This window comes from Juglans regia, chromosome 4 (assembly GCF_001411555.2).
Source record: "Juglans regia cultivar Chandler chromosome 4, Walnut 2.0, whole genome shotgun sequence".
Taxonomy (NCBI): domain Eukaryota; kingdom Viridiplantae; phylum Streptophyta; class Magnoliopsida; order Fagales; family Juglandaceae; genus Juglans; species Juglans regia.
Genome location: NC_049904.1, coordinates 7,182,970 through 7,201,021, shown reverse-complemented (window position 1 = coordinate 7,201,021; position 18,052 = coordinate 7,182,970). Strand labels below are relative to the sequence as shown.

Genomic DNA, 18,052 nt, shown 5'->3' with positions numbered 1-18,052 from the left:
CACCTGTGGAACTAATTGGGATCTTAAGGATAGTTTCAGATTCATCTTCTCTAAAAACCTCCCTAACCAGATCCTTCTTCCACTCCTTCACTGTATGGTTGATAAGACTAGCAACTTTTGCAACCCTAGGCAGAATCAGTGTTGCGATTGGACCTTGTAACTAGAGGGAATAAGCAACCACTTATCCTGCCAAATGAGTGTACTATGTCCATTACCAATCCTCCAAATGGTGCCCTTTTCAATCAGATGCCTAGCTGAACAAATGCTTCTCCAGATAAAGGAAGGGTTAGCAAAATTCTATTCTAGGAAAATATTTCACTTTAAGAACCTGAGATGCCAAGGAATGTGACTTTTGTAGAATTATCCATGCTTGTTTAGCTAATAAAGCATTATTAAAACTCTCAAAATCTCTGAATCCCAACCCTCCTGCACTTTCTACCTTTCCCATTTACCGCCAAGAAACCCAATGTGTCTTACGCTCCCTTTGTTGTTGTCCCCACCAGAAGTTGTGCATGACTCTATTAAGTTCTTTGAGAAGAGCCTTTGGCAGTTTAAAAACCCCCATACAGGTGGGGAGAGCTTGAAGGATAGCCTTGATTGTGATAGCAGTTTATTTTTCCAATTACTCACTAAAGTCCTAACTCTATCCAGGATCCCTTTAAATGCTTGAATTCTTGACTTGCCTATAAGGACAGGTAGGCCAAGGTATTTCTCATAGCTTGAAATAGCTCTAAGTCCAGCCATGCCAAGAATATAATCTCGAGTCACCCTTTTGTTATTTGCACTACAAAATATTGAAGTTTTGTCCATGTTGAGTTTCTGTCCAGAGCCACTTTCATAAAGATCAAGTATATTAGCCCACTCTACTGCATTTACATGACAAAATAGCAAACTATCATCTGCAAAAAATAAATGGTTAAGACTTAAATAGCTTCGACCAAATTGGAACCCATGAATGTGGTTAGAAGCTTCAGCTTGATGCTAGAGTAAACTCAATACTTCTGATACAACGATAAAAAGATAGGGAGACAAGGGATCTCCCTGCCTTAGTCCCCTTGTAGGTTGAAACCATAGCTGAGGAACATCATTAATGAGAATGGAGTATGGAACAATTGTAATACACCCCATCACAAAGCCAATCCATCGTGAGCTGAATACCATCTTCTCCATTGCTGCTCTTAAGAAGCTCCATTCCACCCTATCATAGGTAAAATTACCCAAGTACCCATGATTATGCACGTTAATGCTAAACAAAAGTTGTTAGCACATATTAGTAACCAATATAAAATATTAAGAACATTAATACAATAATTTGATTACGAAGGGAAACCCTTTGAAGAACTCCTCAAAGATAAAATCCTATGGGGCAACCAAACCCAGGAAAGCCAATTTTATCAATTGAGAGTATTACAAGTAAAACATTTACAAAACCTTTGTAACTAGACACGTTTACCCAAGACACGCAACCCACTTGTCTTCTACAGCAGTAGTTAGTCAGAACCTCTGACACTCTCCAATCTTTGTCTTTTCTACTTGAACCTTCAGTAGTTGAACTTGAACACGGCAACTCCCCCTCTGAGTATGCTCTCACTCAATTCCACGAATTGAGCTATTCGAAAAATCCTTCTCTCAAGAATTTTCTCTTTCAGATTCTCTTGAAGTTCTCCTCAGATCTTCAAGCTCACAATACTTATGAATATGTACTATTCAAGTCACACAGAAACCCTCGGCCGACTTCTCTACAAATAGGTAATCTTGTAATTTATTTGGAGGACTCTGCTTACAGGTTTATCCAGAATCTCAGTCAGATACGTTGCTCATTATCTGCGAACATCTCAGACTAGATTACTTCTTTTGAATTGCCTCGAGTTCAAATAAAGCTTGCATCTTTATCTCTTCAACTAACTCTAAAACTCAAGACATGCCTGTGACTCTTGCAGACTCTTATCTTATAATATTAACAAGATTTGATAAGAATTACAATTCAAACACTCATCCTTATCAGATAAATACTTATCTTTATCGAATGCACTCTTAGAGTGCTATCAAAATTATATTCATCCATAATTCGAATTGAGTATAGACTCATCTAATTCTAGCCAAACATAAATTATATTTACAATCTCCCCCTTTGGCTGATTGATGACAAAACACACAATGGATGAATGTGATTTAAACCAGCAAAACCAACTAACCAAACCACTAGTAAAGATCTCAAATAGAAAGTCATGCCAAAAAAAGTCAAAACATTTGAACTATGCTAATGAGTCTTACTTAATCAAACACATGTCAGTTTAATGTAGCACATGAAACCAAAATAATAAAACTTGTTCAATATGCAAATTAACTGAACCTTTTCAAAAATAAAAATTAATAAAAGGTGGTGGTGGTGATGTAACACCCCGCTCTTTCTTTCTTACGTACGCTTCTTCTTTCTGACGTACGTTCCTTCTTTCTGACGTAAGCAAATTCCGAGGGCAGAAATTATGTGATTGTCTGCCCCTCCTATCTAGCGACTATGAGCCTCGTTATGCGTGTTGAACCCCAATGGCGTGTTTCAAAAGATATTAGGTGACTTCTAAGGCACGCCCAATGTTTTAAATGTGCTGGAATATTTATAAGGAGTATTTCCAGTATTATTGAACTAAGTTTGATTTTAAATACGACAATTATAATATTCTTGAAGAGCTCCAAAAAGATTATAATTGTCGAAAATTATTTTAATATTTTTATTAAAATGATTTCAGTTATTTAAAATATTATGGGATTTAAATTATGTTGAAAGCTTTAATTAATTAAATGGTTTTATTCTTTTAAATATATTAAATAAGATTTCATCATTTATTAATGATGAAGGAATATTATTTTATTAACTAAATTTTAGTTTAAATAATATTCTATCTTAATTCCTCTAAGTGCTTTTAATTAAGTTAAGGTTTACAAATTTTCAAATCAGTGTTTTAATTCCCCATGGTTAGATCATTTTGTAGATGCCCAGATGTTGGGTTTTAGAATAAAACCCCAGCCCCTCTTCCTTCTCCCTCACTTTTCCCCCAGCTCTCTCTCTCTCCTCCCTCTCCCTAGTGGCTTTCACTGCACGACACCCCCATGCCCGAACTGCTCCACTGCTGGCCCCGCCGTGCGCCGATGAGCCTCACCTCTGCCATCGTCGGCACCTCCTCCCTCCAGTGAGTTCTCCCATGCTAGCCCTTCTCTCTCACGCTCTCCCTTCCTCTCTCCATCGACAGTGCACAGCCCGAACGGGCTTGATGCTGTTGCGCCGCCGTGAGTCGTCCTCCGGCGCCACCACTTCCACGGTAGCTCCTCCTCCCACTGGCCATCACCCTCCAGCAAGCCCGGCCCCTTCCATGCAGCCACCTTCTCCACCTTCATGTACACAGCTTTACCCATGCACGAGTTCACTGTGCACGTCCCTAGCGCCGCCGTGCGCGGCCACCTTCCACTGGACACCACCACGAGCTCCTCCTGGTCTCTCCTTCCTCCTCCACCTGACCCGAGACCCATAGCCTCCCTCCACAGCACGGGCTTTCTCCCTCCCTCACGCATGGGTTTCTCACCCTCCACCATCGTACGCCGCCACCCACGACATGTGACCGCCATCTCCAGCCACCACTGACATATCCCGACCACCCATGGCCTCGATCTACCACCCATGCATGCACACTCTCCCTCACTCTCCCATGGACTCTCCCTCCTTCCCAAGCTTGATCCACCGCTGTAGGCCACCATGGCACCACTCCAGCGCTACCACGAGCTCCACCAGCAACCCCTAAGTCCCTCCATGGCCAGCCATGACCAGCCAAGCCTTCCCCTCCCATTTCCATGTTTTGAGCCATAAGGGTTCCCCTTGAAAACCCACGGCTCTGCCGTACTTTGCCACCCCAGCCACCATGAGACCACCACCAGCCTCCCTTGACCTCCCTTAGCCAAGCCCTAGGTCTAAACCACCACTTTATGTGGTGGATAGCCACTGCACGTGATGGACAGCCACTACGCGTGGCTGACCGCAACTGTACACGACTTGATCCGCCGTGTTATGCTCCTTGCCACCATCACAAGGCCACCACGAGCCCTTCCAAGACCACACTTAGCTATCCAAACGTCCAAACAATCATTGTACGTGAGTAATGTATGCCGTAATGGTGATGGGTCGTAGTGTGTGAAAATGGAGTATACGTGGAGTGTACTCCACGAGGTAGTGACACTTCGTATGGCGTGTCTCAGAGATAAGGATGGTTGTGTGATTGATGGGCATGGAACTTGATGAGTAATGTCGAGAATTGTGGAATAGTGTCCCGAAGTAGTTATGGCGTAGCCTGTAGTATGACGTGACAAGTGTCACCGTGATGGACTTATGGCTAGGAGTACAAGTGAAGTAGCAGAACAAGTATAAGAGTATGCAGCAGAAGCATGACTGGAGAATGTCACGAAGTGACATGGTTACCAGCAGTCATACTTATGATGGGTGAAGAGTTAGTGTAAGAATGACGTAATGGGAACGTGACGAGATGTCACGATGTGACGGGAGTATGTGAGGAACCATACTCACGATGAGTTAGGAGTTGACATAGCAGGATGTTGGGTAATGCGACAAGGTCATGGTGTAGCTTAGGGATAGTTTCGAGCTATATGACGTGACATAAGGAGTAGTCGTGAATGGAGTCTTGTCGTGTTAAGTGTTGGGATTAACTGTCAAAAGGGACGGCTAACATGAAGAGTCATGCTAGCCGGGTTAAGAGAAGGTTGGTATCGGAGTATGGTGCTTGTTTACACAAGCAGGTGATCAACATGTTATATGTTGATCTTAGGTGATAAGGGGTAAGGTACATGTGTAACATGGTGAGACATATGTGTCGGACAGATTCACCATATGTAATAGGTAATTCGTCCTGATCATAGTTGCACGGTGCTTAAGCCTCAGAGTTGGGTTAGAACCGTGTGGCTTGTATGGATGGGAATGAGGATTAGTATGGGTTAAGGTGCATGAAGCTAGTGACGGGTGTACTGTTTAAGAATGGGATATGTGACTTAGTCGGTCTGAGTCATGCGTAATGTGGTTAGTAAGAAGAGTAAGACGAAGGTCTTAGTGTCTTAATCCTAAGGTAAATCATGGGTTCACTTTAGTAGATGAGCACTCGAGGCAAGACCTTGAGTTGGAAGATGTGGTGACCGTAAGTGGTCCCCGAAAGGTTTAACATAGTAAAGTACACATAAGAGCACGTGATAGAAGGAGAGTGTTCCAAGTGATGTGTAGCTCTATTTCTAGTTTAAGTTGCTTATGCATTAGACAGAGAATGACGTTAGGGTTATGTGTATGCATGTAGGTTGCCATCTGACACGCACATGAATGGACTGCATGATATGCAAGTAGAATGAAGTCTAGGTAAGCGTTACGTTCATACTCTTCTAAAGTTTTCTAAAATATAAAGAAACGAAAATGAAACGTTTTTCCTTTATGACGCATTACGAAAAGACATGAAAAGACGTTTTACGAAAAAAAAAATGTTAAGTGTTCAAAGGTATAAGTATGTAAGGCCCCTCCTTGGCAGCCCCTATTTACGCACCCAAAGTATTAGTTGTACGCATGTGAATGGATGATTATAAGCTGTATCTATTGTACGTATTTTCTAAGAAAATCCATGAACTGATGAAGATGCATGAAAGACATGAAAACAGATGCTTTTATGGATCCTACGAACTGATGCTTTCATGTGCGCCATGAGGTGATGCTTATGGATGCCATGAATGATGACGTTTATGGTGATGCTTATGGATGCCATGAAAGCTGACGTTTAAGCCCATGTATATTTTTAAATGATGTTTTCCATGAACGAACTGTTAAATGAAGGATAGAGCTAAAATGAACTGAAAAATAAAAGACGATTCTAAGGCTTACGCCCTAAATGATGTTTTTCTCATGAAATGATGTTTTCTCATGAAAATGAATGTTTTCTCATGAAATTACTCTTAAATGAAAGAAAAGAAAAGAATGAAAGCTCCAACTCTTTAGAGCTGACATGAATGAATGAATGAAAAGTAAAAAAAGACATGAAAGTATGAATTGTATGAAGATACGTAACGGCCACATGAATGAATGGAAAGGGTACCAATGAATGGGCAGATTGCAATGCTGGGTAAGTAGTACTAGAAGTGCACCTAGTGCTGCCCCATGACTGAAAAGGGATTCCCAACCCGTGGCCACGGGTGGAGTCTATGTCCAAAGAAAGACCACTAACCCCAACACACGGGGCGTAACAGTGTCTACTGGCCTATGGAAGTGATAAGAAAGAATGTATGAACGCACGAATGCATGAATGCACGCATTCTTGAAGAAATGAAGGTACTGATGGGAGATACGTTTTAAAGAAAGAAAAATCTCGTCCAGTGATGTTTTCAAATAAACGCATGTATGCATGTACGTATAGTATGTATGAATGATGAATGCATGAATGAAAACCTATATTGTTATATTTTAACTGTATGAAGTAATGCTTACGAGTCATCTACTCATTTTAGTTTTTATGCATGTCCCTCCCCCTCACAGGAACTGAGTGATCAGGACAGACATGACCTATGGGGAAGAGCACGAAAGTCTAGGCATGAGTTTCAATTGTACGAGAGACATTTTTATTGTAAGATTAATGTTTTCTACTGTAAATCTCTTTTATTCTAAAAGCACAAATTATTGTATAAGCGTAGAGTCTTTCACCTTGGGTTTGCAAGTAAAAAGTTTTAAATCGAACGGTAATTCCTGTCGTCCTTTCTAAAATCATTTTGTAAAAAGTTTCACCACAAGGACAGGCGTTACATAGTGGTATCAGAGCCAAGCCCAGGTTATGCTAGACTTTATAGCATTCTTTCCAAAATAAAAGAGAGAAAACCATTTTCTTAAGAGAAAACTTTTTCTAAAGAAAGAAAACTTTTGAAAAGAGAAACGGCAAGTGAAGGAAAACCTAGACTGACGTCTTCCCAAGGCATGTCTTGTCCTGCAATAAGTACAAGAAAGTATTTTTTTTTTTTAAATGCTATAGTATTGTCAATGTATGACCTAATTAATGCATGCATGTCAAGCTGTCAACTGGAAAGAAGTAGTCATGCTAAGTGCATAGAATGTAAAAAGTATTAGAGACTGAACATAGCTAGAGGATAAGGAATGAACGATGGAACGATAGGGCATGTAGCAATAGCTGCTTGCTAATTAAGGAAAGTATTAGAAACGTTAAAGAGACTATAATAGTTAAGAAATACATGAACGACTACGAACTAAGCTAGGACCGAAACGTAAAACGAGATGGCGACTTCAAGCCTCGCCGCCAGGAATGTGAGAATGGAAGGTACAAGCCCTACGTGATGGATGGGCTTAAGTACTTCAGACTAACTTTAAGCATGACGATGGAGGAATGACAAGACGTGAGGGCAAGTATTGTAGAAGACGTGACAAAGATGCCAAACGTGTGCAGAGACGCGTGAAGACAACGCGAGGACATGTATGAACAGGTCCCTAATAAAGATGAGCAAATCCTTAAAATACTAAGCAAATCCTTAGAACACTGCGCAAATTCCTAGAGTACTCCCCACTCCTTTAGAAGGGACAAATCCTTTTCCTGCCGCCTTGAACTTTTTAGGGGAGTTCTTTGGAGTTCTCTCGTTAGAGTCAAATTCTTCCTCACTGGAGGAATGTATTAGAGGTGCTTTGTTGTCAAACTTTATTTTCTTTGCAATTGACTTGTATTTCATGTGCATCCTTTGTTTGTTACCTTCTCCATCGATATCATACTCTGAAGTTTTTTGAAAACCTTATTTTACCCCTTCAACAAGGTATCCAAGTTCCAGGCCAACTTGATTTTGCACAGATGATAAACCCAAATTTCTTGAGATGTCAAGATGTTTCTCTCTAATAGTGTATCGGAGAAGATAACCAGAGTGAATGGAAGAGAGAATCGAGGCCTAATGATGATTAAGGCTGATTGATGTGCAGTTACAAAGCAGCTTTTTCATTTTCTGCCCAAGGCCTAGAACATGCCATGCATGCGGGCCCCCCTTTTTAAACACGTAGAGCATGTTCTTTTAGAGGTAACACCCCATTCCAATTCCAGTTACTCAAATTTTTTCAAATTTTTGAAAAATAAAATAATTTTAAAGGACCAGAAAAGCAAAAATATCATGAATATTTCATTCACAAAGCTTGGGCCTTTTTAAGTAATTTCCTTGTCCAAGCTTAATTACACTCAACACTTTCCCATTTATTTAGGAGAAGTATTCCTTATTGGTTAGTCTTCACAGTTGAACATTTTTATTAATTGATGACCTGCCAAGAATTTGTGTGTGTGTGAGTGAAAAACAAAAAACTTTCCAAAAATACTATTATTATTATTTTTCTTTCTTTTCTAACTCCCCATTTCTTTTATAATTTTTTCAGTTTTGCTCCAATAAGGGTGGACTATTCTTGAAATTCAAACTTTATGCTAGGGCCTAAATACTCGAAAAAGCAACTCCCTCCAAGCACAAAGCCAAATTCACTCTATATGTCCATTTTGTATTGCTCATCTTTTTCCACAATAATTGAGACATCGATTTTTTCTATAAGAACTTTTTAGAGTTGAGATCCATGCATGAGTGTTCATCTTTTTCTGCAATGACTTTTGAACACCCGACATTTTCTATACGGATCGACCTTAATGCATGTCAAGGTGAGACCTTTTTCAATTTGGTACTAGGTTCAACTAGTTTTAGTCAATTCAAGACATAGGCTCCCCCTTTCTTTGGGCATTGTATGAATATACGTATACTATCACCAAATTATTAGGTGGTTAGATTTATGTTCCTCACAGTGCAAATAATAGAATCCTTGAGTGGTCTTCCTCAAGAGTTGTGTATCAAAAGTAAAAACACATACCGAACAAGATCTACCTCGATCCCAAGAAGATGAATTGGTGGAGTTACAAAGCTTAAGGACCCATTATACTAAAAAATCTTGTACCTTGCACAATGAACTTCCTTAGAAATTCAAAGCTTAGACCATCTAAAGGTTTAGTGAACAAATCGGCCAGTTGGTGTTCGGTGTTGATGTGTTCCAGAGACACTACCTTTGTTTCAACTAAGTCTCTTATGAAATGATGTCTTATATCTATGTGCTTGGTTCTTGAGTGTTGAATAGGGTTCTTCGAGATACTAATTGCACTTGAACTGTCACAGTAGACAGTCATGGTATCTTGAGAGAACCCATAGTCCTCAAGCATTTTTTTCATCCTAAGAAACTAAGTGCAATAGTTGCCAACCGCAATGTATTCGGCTTCAGCAATGGATAGGGAGATGGAGTTTTGCTTCTTGCTCATCCATGCTACCAGATTGCTACCGACATAAAAACAACCACCTGCGGTGCTTTTTCTATCGTCAGCATTACCAGTCCAGTCAACATCAGAATAGCCAACTAGACTCAAATTTAAATCTTTTGAATACCATATGCCATAATCAATAGTAGCACTTAGGTATTTCAAGATTCTGTTTACTGCTGTGAGGTGTGATTCTTTAGGATTAGCCTGAAATCGTGCACAAACACCTACACTAAAAGCAATGTCAGGTCTGCTACCAGTAATGTAAAGAAAACTTCCTATCATGCTTCTATATAGAGTCGGATCAATGCTCTTGCTTGTTGAATCCGAACATATTTAAACGGAGGTGCTCATCGGAGTGCGAGCATGTGTCTTCCCTTCCATGCCAAATCTCTTAACAAGATCTTTAGCATATTTAGATTGTGAAATGAAAATCCTTTCTTCAGTTTGTTTAATTTGAATCCCAAGGAAGAAATTTAATTCCCCAATCATACTCATTTCAAACTCATTCTTCATTTATTTAGAAAAGTCATGTGAAAGTTTGTTAAGAGTGGAACCGAACACAATGTCGTCTACATAAATTTGAGTAATAAGTAGGTACTTACCAGATTTTCTTAAAAACAACGTTCGATTAATTTGACCTCTTACGAAATTATTTTCAAGCAAATATTTTGTTAGTCTCTCATACCATGCTCGAGGTGCTTGTTTTAGTCCATAAAGAGCATTTTTTAACCTGAAAACATGGTCAGGAAACAAGTGATTAGAAAATCCCTTTGGTTGTTCTACATATACTTCTTGGTTGAGTGTGCCATTTAAAAAAGCACTTTTGACATCCACTTGATATAGTTTAAAATTTAAATGACTTGCAATTATTAGCAATATGCGAACAGATTCCAAACGAGCTACTGGTGCAAAGGTTTCGTCAAGGTCAATTCCTTCAACTTGAGTGTATCCTTCTGCTACCAGTCTGGCCTTGTTTTGAACAATGGTTCCATGTTCGTCTTACATTTTTTGAAGATTCACTTTGTTTCAATGATGTTGTGATTGTTAGGTCTTGGAACTAACTCCCATACTTAATTTCAGGTGAACTGGTGCCATTCCTTGTGCATGGCATTGACCCAGCTTTCATCTTGTAAGGCTTTTTCCACCTTTTTAGGTTCAACCTGAGACAAATAACAAACGTATTAAACTTGATTCAAAACACGTTTTCTTAATCTCATATCTTCATCCAATTCTCCAAGGATGTTCTCCTTTGGATGATTGTGGTTGATTCTTATAGATGGCTATTTTTCATTGTGTGAAACTGAGCTTGGTGTAGCAAGTTCCACTGGATCTATGTCCTCTTGATAGGTGGAGTTTTCTTCAGCCTTCTCGATAAGGTTGTCAAGTTCTATCTTGGTCATCTACTTAGAGTTGTCATCCACAACTACGTTAACTGACTCCATTACTATTTTAGTCCTTAGATTGTAAACTTTGTAAGCTTTGCTATTTGATGAATATCCAAGAAATATTCCTTTATCACTCTTGCAATCGAATTTGTGGGCATGCTCTATGTCTCTCAGAATATAGCAAGTACTCTCCAACACCTTGAAGTACTTTACTGTGGGTTTTTTTTCCATTCCACAACTCATAGGGAGTGAGTTTGGTGCTTGGACAAAAGACTACACAGTTTAAAATGTGTCCAGCAGTGTTGACATCTTTTCTCCGGAAGTATAACACCAACATTTTGTTACTCAGCATGGTGCAGGCCATCTTTTTTATTGCCCTATTTTTCCTCTCAACAATTCTGTTCTGTTGTGGAGTGATTGGGGTTGAGAACTCTTAATGTATCCCCTATTCATCACAAAAAGAAGAGAAATTAATATTTTTAAATTATTTCCCATGATCACTACGAATACGAGAGATAGATGAATTCTTTTCTATTTGTAGTCATTTGAACAGTTTCTTCACAAGGTCTAAGGTTTCTGTTTTGTCTCTCAACAGAATGATTCATGTATATCTTGAGTAGTCATCCATGATGACCATTATATACTTCTTTCACTTAGACTCTCAGTCTGAATAGGACCTATCAAATCCACGTGCAACAACTCAAGTGGTCTTGAAGTCAGAATATCAACTATCTTCTTGTGCTGTGCCTTGGTTTGCTTCCCTTCCTGACAGGCTCCGCACACCATCTTCTTGTTTTACAAAATTTTGGGCAGTCCATGTACAACTTCCTTCTTAGAGATCTTTTGCATGCCCTTGTAGTTGATATGGCCTAGACGGTAGTGCCACAACTCAGTTTCATCCAGCTCTACTTTGTGACATTGCATCGTGTTCACAGGAAAAACTCCATAGCAGTTGTCAGCAGTCTTGGTACCCTTCAAGATCCATTTTTCATCATTATTGTAGACTTTGCATTCATCCTTTGAAAACTGCACAGAAAGATGGTCATCACAAAATTGACTAATACTTAACCAATTAGTTGTGAGACCATTAACAAAAAGCACATTATGAAGAATAGGTAAACCAGGGATATCTACACTTCCTTTTCCTTATTGTTGTACTTCCATCACCAGAAGTTACGGATCCTCCACTGATTGATTTAATCTTCTTAAATAACCATTTATCTCTTGTCATATGTTTAGAACAAGCACTATCAAGATACCACATGCTAGTATCCATAGCTTTAAGTGCTATGTGTACTACTAGGCATACGGTCTTTTCTTTCACTACCCACTTGGTTTTGATATTCATTTTATTCATGTTTTTAGGAAAACACAATTCAAATAGTTCACCAAGTTTCTTACCTAGGGTGTTTATTTGATTTCTCAGTTTGTCCACTTTAATCTCTAGGTTCGTATCTTTGTTCAACAACTTCTATTTCCTTTCTCTTTCTCTTTTCAAAATCTAAAGCAATTTGTTCTAGTGTGTCCATTTATTCAACAATAATGACAAGTAGGGACAAACATACATTTGGACTTACTTGAAAAAGTCATTATTGACTTGCCTTTATTCATAGATTTTTTTGAGATATTTTCTACATTACTTCCTTTTACAAATGTGATAACTTTGGATGTAGAGGCAGCGAATGCTTTATTATGTGAATCTTTGGAAATATTGTATCCCAACCTTGTGCGATTGGAACTATCTCTTTGAACTTTCAGTAGTTCATTGAGTTTTAGAGTGGGAGTCTTTTTTTTGACTTCCTGACAAGCTGCTAACTTCTTTTCAAGCACCTCTTTTTGTGAGCGTAGCTTTGTCACTTCTAGTTCTGTTACTTTTAGTGCTTCCACCAAATTGTTTTTCTCACTCTCTATGGTGGTTAGGTTTTTGTACAGCTTCTTATTTACCTTTTAGATTTTCACAAATTCTTCACATAAATCCTCATATGCTTCATGCACACTTAAATCATGATCAGCAACTTCTGTGGCAACATCAGAATCAGTATCACAAACAACCACGCTATCATCAACATATACTTTGCTCGTGTTATCATAATTAGTAACTGAAGCATAAAAAACAATAAAAGCAGTTTCATTATTAGATGATGTATTTGAACTTTCAGAGTCATATCCATTACTTAGAGTAGTATCCAAAGCTTTTGTTTTTCTTCTAAAATTTGGACACTCAATTTTTATGTGACCAAAACTAAATCATTCATGACATTGGACTTTATCTTTAAACTCGGTTTTGCCTTTATTCCATTTTCCAAATTCGTTATTTTTAGTGAAATTCTTACATTTTTTTCATTTACCAGAATTATTTTTATTAAACAAGATTTTTTTTTTTTTTAATTTTCTCTTCATAAGGGCTAAGTCATCATTACACAGATCTTCATCATCAGACTGATTTTCTTCCTTAGTAGTTTTGAGTGCAATGGACTTACCTTTCTTTTGTTATGGAAGAGTAGATTCATAAGTTTGCAAAGAACCTACCAGTTCTTCTACCCGAATTGTGTCCAAATCCTTGCTTTCTTCACAACTCGTGCCTCCTCTACTTTCTCTCCGAGATTGTACCTAGAATTAACAATGTCATTTAGTTTAGCATAAAATGCATTGAAAATCTCATCTTCCAGCATTTTTATTTCCTCAAACTTTGGATCAATATTTGTAATTTGAAAATTTTCACCTTTTTGGTTCCTTCATGTGTGGTTTCTAAAATATCCCAAGCATCCTTGGATGTCTCACACATGAAAATTCTCTTGAATTCATCAGGAGAGACTGCCACAAAAACAACATTTAGACCTTTATTGTTCCAATTACAGCTGCTTGATTGTTATTTGATCCACTCTTCTATAGGTGTTGTGGGCCTTGTCCATCCTGACTCCACGGTTGGCCAGACTTTCGCATCAAGCGATTTTAGAAACGCTCTCATTCTTACCTTCTAGTAGGCAAAGTTATCACCATCAAAATTTGGTGGTGATGATAGTGATGCCATGATCTTCTAGAGGAATGGATCTCACTATGATTGAGTTAACCACGCTTTGATGCCAATTAAAATTACCCAAGTACTCTTGATTATGCACGTTAATTCTAAACAAAAGTTGTTAGCATGGATTAGTAACCAATATAAAATATTAAGAACATTAACACAATAATTTGGTTATGAAGGGAAACCCTTTGAAGAACTCCTCAAAAGTAAAACCCTACGTGGCAATGAAACTTAGGAAAGCCAATTTTATCGATTGAGAGTATTACAAATAAAACATTTACAAAACCTTTGAAACTAGATACGCTTACCAAGACACGTGACCCACTTGTCTTCTACAGCAGTAGGTAGTCAGAACCTCTGACACTCTCCAATCTTTGTCTTTCCTATTGGAACCTCCAGTAGTTGAACTTGAACACGGCAACTCCCCCTCGGAGTATGATCTCACTCAATTCCACGAATTGAGCTATTCGGAAAATCCTTCTCTCAAGAATCTTCTCTTTCACGATCTCTTGAAGTTCTCCTCAGATCTTCAAGCTCACAATACTGGTAAATATGTGCTATTCAAGTAACACAGAAACCCTCGGCCGACTTCTCTACAAATAGGTAATCTTGTAATTGATTTGGAGAAGGACTCTGCTGATAGGTTAATCCAGAATCTCAGTCAGATACGTTGCTCACTATCTGCGAACATCTCGGACTAGATTACTTCTTCTGAATTGCCTCGAGTTCAAATAAAACTTGCATCTTTATCTCTTCAATTAACTCTAATACTCAAGACATGCCTATGACTCTTGTAGACTCTTATCTTATAATATTAAGAAGATTTTATAAGAGTTACAATTCAAACACTCATCCTTATCAGATAAATACTTATCTTTATCAGATGCACTCTTAGATTCCTATCAAAATTACATTCATCCATAATTCGAATTGAGTACAAACTCATCTAATTCTAGCCAAAAATAAATTACATTTACAATAGGCTTTGCTCATGTCAAGGTTCAAAGACACATAATGCGTAGCCTCAAAAGCCACAATCATATTATCAAGAAGTAATCTTCCTAGTACAAAAGTACTTTGAGTAGGAGATATGATTTGAGGCAAGATTAGCTTGAGTCTATTGGCTAAAACTTTAGAGACCAGCTTGTATATAACATTACATAACGAAATAAGTCTAAAATCAGTCAATGATTGAGCCTTGTTTACCTTAGGAATAAGCACTATATAAGTCTCATTAATAAAATACGTGTCACCAGTAGAATTAAGAATTTCTAGAATAGCTCGAGTGACATCTCTAACTATGTCTCAATGATTTTGATAAAACACAACTGATAATCCATTAAGACCAAGGGATCCTAATGGATTCATTTGAAATAAAGTTGTCCTTACCTCATTAGCAATTAATGCCTTTGATAAAAGGTTGTTCATATACTCATCCACCCTCTTCTCTATTATACAACAAGCAATCATGAATCCTATCAGGTTGAGAGGTAGAAAATAGATTCTTGTAATGAACACTAAAAGTGTCTGAAATGTCCTCCCTGTTACAAGCCACACTTCCATCTACCCTCACAATTTTTTGAATCTCATTAACTTTTCTTCTCCGATGTGAAGCTCTGTGGAAAAGCTTAGTATTTCTATCTTCATTTCTAAGCTAGGTCTGTTTAGCCCTTTGCTTCCACCTTACATTGTCTACTTCTAATAGAACTTCCACCTCTTTTTGGATTTGTTTCACTTCCATTGTCAGATCACCAATATTAGCATTCTACATTTTAGAGAGCAAGTTGAGTTTTTCTTGGGCCTGTTTCCTTTACTTATCAAGAGAGTGCTTTTTCCACTGAAGCAAAGAGTCCCTACAATTTAGTAATTTATTGTGCACACCCCACAAATGAGATCCCTACCATGAAAAATTCTGATTCCAACTATTGTGTATGATTCCATTACATTCATACCTTAGATCCCAACTTGCCTCATATCTAAAAACCTTTGTTCTGCCACCCCTTCACTACTACTCCTCTCCCTTCCATTCCCTATGCTAAACACCAAAGGACAATGGTCAAAACATTGTGCTGGAAGAGCAGTTACCCAGTTATCAGAAAATTGGTTAATCTAGGCTAGATTTCCAAAGACTCGATCTAGTCTTTCCTTAGTGAATTGAGCTCCCTCCCTTCTATCATTCCAAGTGAATTTAGTCCCCTCAAGCCACAAGACTCCACTGCCTCTATAAAACTTTCCATTTGGTTGTAAGGCCTTATAGCTTCCCTTTGCTTCTCATGTTGATGCAAAACCTCATTAAAATCCCCAAAGCAGATCCAAGCTCTATCTTTGTTAGGCTTAAGTAATTTCAACAACTGCCAACTACTCTCCCTTTGTGAAGCAAAAGGGTGTCCATAAACCCTAGCTACCATCAGGTCCTCATTATCTCATCCCTTTTAAAAGACAAGGAGATATGATATTGAGAAAAATTTTCTAATGAAATATCATCATTATTATTCTACAAAAAAACTAGCCCTCCACTAAGGCCTCTACTCTCAACTACAAAACTTCTATCAAAACCCACTAAGTTTCTTACTTCTTCTATTTTCTTCCTACCACACTTGGTTTCCATGAGAAAAACCACCTTGGGACACTTAGTCTCCACCCATAGATGAAGTTCTCGAACTGTACGAGGGCTCCCAAGCCCTCTACAGTTCCAAATCAGGCCCATCATTGCTGGCAGTTTCACAACTGCAAGTTTCCAACTCTTCACCAATTTTATGTTTTTGACCAGTTTGGTCCATATCACACATCTGAATATTGCCGTCTCTTTATACTACTTAGAGACTCAACCTCAAGATCTATTGGAGAGTTACAATTTGCTACCTTGGCCCTTATTTTCCATGTGGACCCCTTAGATTTAGCCCCTTTCATGGCAGTGTTTGTCTGGAATGAATCAACAGTTTTTCGAGATTTGGTGAGTGTAGACAAAACTGGTTTGTAATCTTCTAGTTCCATGTGACCCTCATGACTGTCCTTTAGTGAATCATCTGCCTCCAGTTATAAAGAAGATCTTCCTTTTATGCCCCATACTTGTTGCAAGGCATCAATTCCATCATCCCTACTTCCCATGTGGATTCTTCCAAAATAATTGGATTCATGGATGTATGTTGTCCCCCTATCTCCTTTCTCAGCAACCAATTGTACCCCCTTCATCACTTGATCCTCCTGTTTGATGGCCTGCTTTTGTGAAAACTCCTTCCTTTCGTCCTTATAACCCCCCACAACATCAATCATGTCTACCTGAACCTTACCCCCTCTACAATCAGTAGCCTCTATCTCTTGCCTCCATTGATACTCATTAGATTCAATTGCACCACCATACTTCCTATGGTAAAAAATATTTGTGTTCATTGCTTGTGCTCGAAGCCAAGGTCCAAATTGTTGTTTGTTCACTCTTTCCCTCATATGTTCATTCCACGTCCTTGTACATCCCTTCCCTTGATGGAATAATATACCATAGTGGAAACAAAATGATTGTAATCTCTCATACTTGAAAGAGATCTAATATTGATGCCCTTGAAAACTCATTCACTGACCTCTCGGCAAAGGCTTATGAATATCAATAGCAACTCTCACTCTAAGACATCTACCCCATGCTGAACCATCAGATTCAGCATCTACCCTAATAACATGTCCAAGAGTTTCACCAAACTGACTTCCCAATTCCTCAAACATGGCTACTAGAGGCATATTATGTAGTTGAACCCAAAAAGGTTCAAATTTGAATTGAATGGAAATAAGAACATCAGATTCATCCACTTCTTGTACTATCAGTAAGTTTCTATCAAAAAATCAAGGCCTTGCACTGAGCACGAATTTCTAATCTCCCAACTCCTTAAACTTTACCCATCCCACCAATCAACATACTTGAACCATTGTTTTCCTAAAAGCTTCATTGTTCAAGCCTTTTTCAATCAGAACCTTACCAATGCTACAATATTTTCCACGAATTCCATACTCCTTTACATTAGGAGCATGAAAGATTAAGCTTTCCTCATTAGTCAGCTTAAGTTTTTTCCCACTGTTTTGACAAAGCCTCCTCTTCCACCACCATAGTACCCTACACTACACTCTTAGCAAGGAGAGACTAAACCCTTGCCAAAGAAAGGGGAACTTCCTTGCTTTCCTCAAGAGAAAAGAAGGACTCCTGTTTTGACCTTCAAGGTAACTAGGATCAAGCTAACCAAATCTTTGACAACACACCCAACAAGGGGTGTGTATCCTAATAGGCCCAAAACTCAATAATC

At 38.5% G+C, this 18,052-nt stretch overlaps 1 protein-coding gene across 1 annotated transcript; it reads right to left on the bottom strand.

The window, feature by feature from the left end:
• Positions 1–9,278: 9,278 nt before the first annotated feature.
• LOC108997916 (secreted RxLR effector protein 161-like) lies at positions 9,279–9,638 on the bottom strand. The gene has a single exon (XM_018974300.2). The coding sequence runs from the start codon at positions 9,636–9,638 to the stop codon at positions 9,279–9,281; it is 360 nt and encodes a 119-aa protein (XP_018829845.2).
• Between the last annotated feature and the right edge of the window lie 8,414 nt (positions 9,639–18,052).